Below are 7,331 nucleotides of genomic sequence, written 5' to 3'. Positions count from 1 at the left end.
GCTCAGTACCCAACTTGTACTGGTATCTGCTAATGTTCATAATGTTAATGTATACTGCTACTTGCAATGTTCATCGTTGTGCCAGGCTGAAAGGGTGTGCTCAGTCCCTGGTTCCAGCACCCAAGGGTGCTGGGCTCCAGCCTGAACCCCTCCGTCCCTGCCTGCACACAGAGGAGGTTGGCTGCTGCTGTGGCCAGGCTGGCCGGGAGCGTGCCGCCTGGTGTTGCCTGTGGGGCTTTGGTGGGCATAGCTGCCTGGGGAAGACGGGGAGCTCTGTCTCTGTGAAAGGAAATCTCTTGGCTCTGGGGTGCTGTATGCTTTGCATTTTTGTTTGTCTGGTAGAAATTCCTGTGAGTGAGTGTGGCATCAGGTGCTTTATATCGTTGTTGTCATTTAGGAGAGATTTGCTTTTCAGTGGCTGCTTATTATCTAAATTAAATTCAAATGGTCACTTTAGACACTAAGGCTGCCTGAGTCTGTATTTTGTGGAAGCCCATTGATGCAATAATCTGCATTTATGAAAAGATGAGTATCTTGTCTAAAGGTGTGATAGTTTTGCAGGGAGCCTGGCTGGGAGGAGATGCTCTTGTCCTTCCTGCCAGGTTGTCTGCACTGGAATTAGAGCGTGGCGAATCACGGGAACGTGCGGGGAGCAGCATTCTTCTCCTGTTGTTGTCCATGTGGAGGTGGCCATTACGAGTCCCATGGGGAGGGTGACTGAAGCACCGCTGTTAACCAGGTCTTGTTTGCATGAAGTGCTGGAGGAAGAACCTGATGCAAAACCCCTGACCAGACTTGTGTCCCCTTCCAGAGACGCGCTTGATGCTGCCAGTGTGCTTTACAATCGAGTTGATGAGGGCGTTCACCGGCTGGTGATGCTGTCCAACAAACACATCCAGGAACTGGAGCTGGTGATGGAGTTTGAGAAAGTGGAAGAATGTTTTAAGGAGGTAAGGCCTGTTTGTCAGTTCCAGCGAATGCCTGCTGCCACCCTCTGACTGTACGTCCTACAGCAAGTACTGGCCCTGCTGATCTCTCCTGTGAAGGTGTAGAACGATACCTGTAGACCCTTGAAAAGAACACCAACAACTGAATGTTAGAATGGGGGATGTGTTTCCAGATGTGCTGAGAGCCAAGATACTGTTTGCCTGGTGTCTCTTGATGCCAAGGAAAAGTCTCCTAGCTGCTCTCTAGCTGTGGATCAGTCAAACCCTGTAAACATTTGTGATGTTTTTCCATACTTAAAGACCACAGTGTGGTGGCTTGTCGGTTGGTAGTACACTAGGAGATGGGGTGTCTTTTCACAGTGGTCAGCAAAAGTACCCTTCCAGCAAGAGTGTTGAGGAGCAATTCTTCATGCTCCGCCTTGAGAAGCAGCAGAGTGATGGCAACAAGCTGATGATGAGTCCGCGTGTCCCGTCTGGGCTGTCGATCCTTCAGGGTTTGCTTATATCCTACTGCGGGATGAGCCACATGTTGCATACCCCATGCTAGCTGCCCCTCCCTGCTACGCGTTCTGTTGTTTAGATTCCTGTGCAGTGCTCAGGCCGCTGCTATCAGATAAACCCCCAGGCACACTCCTTCCCCTCTGGGCAAGGGAACAGCCTCTTGTCCTTAGCCCGAGAGCCATGCTCAACCTCCCCACCCCCCTGCACTTCTGTGGGAGCTTAAAATTCCCCTTTGTGTGCTGCTCATTGAAACTCTTTACCGCCATGGGATAACTGAAGCAAACAGGCACTGGTTTTCAGAAAGACCTTTGAATCCTGTAGCCACAGAGATAGAGAACCTTAAAAAGTCATAAAGTAGCTCAAGCTGTCTGAGCACCCTACAAGACCTGATCAGTTCTTTCAGTGTTGCGGATCCCAGATGTGCTCCCGAAGCCTGAAATCTACCTTGAGATTGTGGCATCTTATAGTCTCCTTTGCTGTAACTGATCAACAATGAAAGGTTTTTTATATCACTTATTACCCCATGGGTGTGAAGGGTTGTGTGCTGTCTGGAGCTCACCTTAGGACCCCGCATCCTTAAAGATCAGTGCTAGGACCAGTTTCACCACTGCTCCTCGAGGATCCTGGGCTCTTCTCCTCTGGAGAGAGCTGGATTTGCAGAGGAGGCTGTAGCCTACCTGTTGTTTTCACAGGCCAAGGTGGATCCGAGAGTTTTGATGACTTCCCATTTGGAGGTAGACACTCAGGCGCCGTGCACTGTGTTTGGGATAAGAAGCATGATGCAAGAACCTAGTAAAGACTCCCTTAAACACACGTGTTCTTAATGCTATACAGAAATGAAAAAAGGCACAAAGGCAGGCTCTGCAACCTGTCCCTGCTTTAAGCTGAACGTTTTGGATTGAATTGAGCAAAACTGACAGCTCCCTGCTTGCTTTGCTTCCAGATCACCAATGATGACAGCGTTGCTGGCAGCAGCTGCTCCAGCTTTGAAGCCTGCCTAGGAGCTCGAGGCAGCAGCAGTGTGCCCCTTGGCAGTGTGGGTCACAGCCTGGGACCCTGCCCCCATCTCCCCCTCTTGCTGGTAGACTTGTTCCATGGGCACAGACCCTCTCTCAATCCAGAGAACTAGGAGTTTGTCCTCGACAGCGGGGTTGAGTTGGTATATGGATTTAGATGACAGAGGAAGACAGGATGTATGGGTATTAGGAAGCATTTAGTCTGTCCCTTCCCCTATGCGCAGCTGTGCCTGAAGCATTGCAGACAAGTTTATTAGCCTGGTTTTAAAACTGTTGAATCTGTGTTGTCCTGCCTGGCCTCCTGTGTCGGCTTTACTTTTAGGACACCCTTATTAGTCAGTCCTCTGCGTGTGTTTGAGGATATGGGGTTATCACTGTGACAGTGGTTGGGCTGTGTCGAGGAAGCTGCAGTTTCTGCACAGCTCTGTGGCCAGCTGCCTTCAGAAAACTGGTAGCTTAGAGTCCCAGAGAGGCGTGAAACATTGCAGGTGGGGAGAACCCGTCAGTATGTTCACACTGACGTAGTTGATGTCCTGCCAGTCAGAGAAGGGAAGTGGTATAGGAGATCTGGCAGCAGGGAGATTTTATCCCACTTGAGGGTGACAATAATGGGAATATCAGGCCAGCCTGCAGGTTCCAGGGCTTGCATTAGACCATGGCTCACCTGAAACAGAGCCCAAGCAGCTGCTTGCCCTGTTTATGCCTGAGGCTGGTGAGCAATAGCAGAGCTTTGCAGTGACTCAGTAACCTGCAGTGGAAACACTCTGAGCAGGAGGCTCAGGCTGAAATGCCAGGACTGGGGGGCGAGAAGTGTATGTGCACGTTCTTTCCAGTAATGAAATGACCAGTGTTACGGGAGCAGTTCCTTGCTCTTTCCACATAAAAAAGAGCAGCACAGAATGACTAATAGTGGAGCTTTTCCCTTTTCTTCTAGGTCAGCAGTTGGATTGAGAATGTTGGCAGAAAGCGGCTAAAGGAGATGACCAACCTGGATGATTCTTTGGAGATGCTGCTTCAAGCGCAAAAGCAGTTTAGGGAGTTTGATCTTACTGCCAGTGTAAGTGTTGTCTGATTTGGAAAAACATATTCTCCAGTGCCTGAGCTGGCAGCATGTTGCCTTGTACGTGCTCAGACAAACCCATGATGCTAAGATGGCATTGGTAGAGGGCGTGTGTCGTTCCTTTACACTGCTTGGCTTCCCTGCTCTCCTCTTGTAGACAAAGCCACCCGCTCAGCCCCTCAGTAGATGGTATTTGTCATTCTTGAGGAAAATAACTGCTGTGATGGAAGATGGGTTTTTTTGTTAATCCCTTGATGTGCTTGTAACACTGTCTTTTTTTGATCCTAATTGACCTGTGGTCTTACTGTTTAGGCCTTTACAAGCTGTTGTGTGGCTCATGTAAAGCATAACAGAGATCAGGACTCTCCAGAATTCTGCTGTAAACAAGTACACCCTCATGCTCATGTGATTTGAACCTTAAAAAACCAGTCTAATTAGTCCTAGCTGTTAATGACCTTGAAGACTATCTACTGTCTGTGTTGGGTCTCTGCCCTCATACAGAATTGCATTTTGCTTTCAGGAGTATTGCAGAAGGGGTCAGGAAGCCCTGAAGAAGATGGATCGATGGGAAGACTTTTCCTCTGTGGATGTACATTTGTACAGGGTAAAGCTGCAAACCTACAAAGATCAACTGGAAGAGTTCTGCACTGAACTGGATGAAAACAGGCATCGAATCTGTGAGACGGTCAGGCTGTATGAATTCTTTGACAAGGTAAGACAAGGCATCTGCTGCATGGAGGAGGTGTAAAAAGCCTGTTCAGACTCAGTCCAGAGCTTGGTTGTTTATGAAAGATGTGAAAGATCGGCTCCTTGTGTCCGGTCTTGGCCACTAGGCCAGGGTAGGCTGCCTGTGCTAACTGTTCGTACGGTGTTCTTACACACTGGTGGGTTCAGCCTGTTGACACATCAGAAGTAGCACCCTGCTATTCGGTGCTAAGTACAGCCCAGCCCCTCTTTTGTGGAGGCCTGTGTGAGGAAATGGAGCACCAGACCTGGGCGCTGGGCAGTGTGGCCAAGGGACCCCAGGGGACCGGGTTGACGCAGGCATCTGGGAAGCAGGAGGACAGGATGCGTGTGGTGACTGTGCTGGGTGCCTGGCCTTCCCACCTGTTTGGTTTAGTGCAGATGCACCCATTCAGCAGACCTGCAGCTGGATTTGGTGTCCTTTAATTTCTAAAGTTGCAGATAAATAAACAACAGGATTTTCTAAGTGCACTTTAAAATACAGCTGTGACAAGCACAGGAGGCCACGGAGCCTGCGCTCCATTTATTCCACACTTGTACAAACAGTGGGTATTGAAGTTCTCAAATTACAGAAAGAATAGACACTAAAAGTTAAGCTGTACCAGATGTAGGTGCCACTTAGTTGCTGTCTTTGAGCTGCGTTGGCAGCCAGAAGTGCTGGGGGAAGAGGGAGGAAATTCAGCTAAACATAAAAACATTGAGAAGCATCCTGTGCGAGGGAGGAAAGTGGAGAAGGCAGCCCAGAACACTGCTCTCAGGACATGTGGGGATTTAGTGAGTTTGGCGATGCTCTGCAGGTCCACTCTAGTTCATCTATGCACTTTGCTGTGCGGGTGGGGGACCCTCTTGCTGTGGGAATGTGTAATTATTCTCCCCCCATCCCTGCCCCGCAGTGAAAAGTGCCTTCTGTGCCGTAGGAGAACAGCAGGAACCTGCGCCCCGCACACTCATTGTGCACAGACGTACAGGGGCTGCTCTGTTGCCATCATGGGGGGTCCTGGCAAGGATCCTGTAAGGATGGTTGTTGTCATATTTCTTCAGGTAAACTGAGGCACACAAAGGTGCCAGGTCTGGCTTTAGTCCTGTATGAACCAACCCAACCAAAGTCGGGGACCTCTGGAGCCCAGACATGGACTGTGGCTCACGATGGCTGCTCCGTTCTCTGTTCAGGCATGGAAACTACGTCTCCATGGTGGCTCTTGGGCTGCCAGGGCAGTCAGACACGACTCAGCAGCAATGGGTGTTCTTCCACAGCTTCCCAGCCTTTCAAAACCTGGGCTGTTCCCAGGGGCACAAGTGTTACACAGACCCCCACGATGGCCCATGTATTTTCCTAGGACGTCACAGCACCGCTCATAAAGCTTCTTTTTGGTGGGTGACAGCTGGGGATGCAGTGCTTGGTGGCAGCAGCAGCAGCAGCAGCAGCATCTCTCTTGGTTGTGCCTTTCATGCTGCACGGCCCCAGTGCAGACGGAACGATAGTGGCACAGGGCGTTTGCACGCTGCTTTGGTGTGGAGGAGAGGTATCTGGCTTCGGGAGGGAGGAGGATTTTGATCTCACTGGTTTCAGTAGAACCATAAACAATGCCGGTGGTGTAAATATAACACGTGTGTGTTGGGAACTGGTGGCCAACTGAAACCAGGGCTGTGGAGGGGATACATCCTGCAGCTGTAGGATGAGTGCAGAAGTCGCTGTGCAGCGTGAAAGTTGTTTCAGTGCCAGTTATTTTGATCTTGATCTCCAGAATGCCTTCTGCCTTCCCAAAGCAAAGTCAGTGGTGTAGTCTGGGAGGTGGGGGGAAAGCAGATTTTATCTAAACTGATTTCACTTTCTTCTGATGCTGAGCTGCTTTGACCTTCCTGCAGCGATCCTGTCAGTGCCTGCCTAACCCGCTTGTCTCTTCCCTCAGATCTGAGGGGATCAACAGCAGGAGTCTAAACTAAGCCATGTCCTTGATTTTCCTTCTTGTAAAGAGCCTGCAGTGTGCCAGACCCTGGGATCTGGGGAAGAAGCCTGAGGATGCGTAAGCGATGTGCACTATGGTAATGAGCTGGCAAGCTCAGATCTCTCCCAACATCTCAGCACGCGCCAAGGGAGCAGAGCGCCCACCACGAGGATCATGGCATTCATCCCTCGTGTACCTCGCTGCCTGCTAGGAGTGGGAGGCTCTGTTCTGCTGGCCCTTCTCTGCGTGTACTGAGCAGGTGTCTCATCGATGCTGCCTGTGGCTGCGGGACAGGCCGTGGGACAGGACAGAATGACCCCAGATGGTCCGTCAAGACGCTGTACTGTGTTTTTCCCTGCTTGGCAGCTCCTGATGGCCTGTCGGAGCTCTCAGCAATGAGGCAGTCTGAGCTGGGCCAGACTGCATGGAGCTTGCACATGGGCTGGCAGGGTTCCCTCCCCAAACCACGATTGGTGCCAAGCTGGATGTTTCCATTTGTCCCCGCTTCCTTTGTGGCAGGAGCTCTTTGTGTCTGACAAGGGCTGGATGGTGGCTGGGCTGAGGCAGGAGGAATGGTGGGGAAAGCTGCCTTCCCCTCCCCGACTGCCAGAGGATTGTTTTTCAGTACCATGAACTCAGTGTGGGCATACTCGGGGACCTGCCATCTTCCTGTGGCTTCAAGCTTGGTCTGGCCGCTGTCCCTTGTTTCCTCAATTCCAGGACTGTGTTGGGATCTGGCACACGACACAGTGCTTTGGGGGAGAACTGGGAAACTGAGCAAGCAAGGGTGTATGTTGTACCAAAAGCACTGATGTCTGCTTTGTTCTGGGGCGCCTGCAAGGGCAGTCACCTTCCCTCGCTGCCTGTCCTCGTTTCACAGTGACGCTGCCAAAGGCACACCATCGTTGCTAGAAGGAGATAGAGCAAGTCTCCCTCTCCTTGCTTACTTTGGTAGCCTTCACGTTTTTTCCTCTCTTGAGGTGAAACTATTTCCCCGGTCACTCTTACATCCCCGGGTCTCTGCATGCTGTTGACTCTACCTCGAGTGAAGCGCCCAGCTGCTTGTGTCCAGAGGCTGGAAATGGGCCCGCGAGAGCTGCGGCCCCCCGCACGGCCG

The 7,331-nt window shown here is 51.1% G+C and overlaps 1 protein-coding gene across 1 annotated transcript in view; it reads left to right on the top strand.

The window, feature by feature from the left end:
• Positions 1-811: 811 nt before the first annotated feature.
• LOC104472252 (puratrophin-1-like) overlaps positions 812-7,331 on the top strand; it is a gene marked incomplete at its 5' end in the record, with an annotated part of 23,921 nt that continues 17,401 nt past the window's right edge. The window contains 3 exons of the mRNA XM_010087840.1: positions 812-950; positions 3,399-3,521; positions 4,045-4,236. Coding sequence (XP_010086142.1) covers positions 812-950; positions 3,399-3,521; positions 4,045-4,236 — 454 coding nt within the window. The remainder of the gene's footprint in view (positions 951-3,398; positions 3,522-4,044; positions 4,237-7,331) is intronic.

Source organism: Pterocles gutturalis, unplaced genomic scaffold (assembly GCF_000699245.1).
Source record: "Pterocles gutturalis isolate BGI_N339 unplaced genomic scaffold, ASM69924v1 scaffold34721, whole genome shotgun sequence".
Classification (NCBI taxonomy): domain Eukaryota; kingdom Metazoa; phylum Chordata; class Aves; order Pterocliformes; family Pteroclidae; genus Pterocles; species Pterocles gutturalis.
Note: the sequence above shows the minus strand (reverse complement) of the source record. Positions and strands in the feature narration are given on the sequence as shown.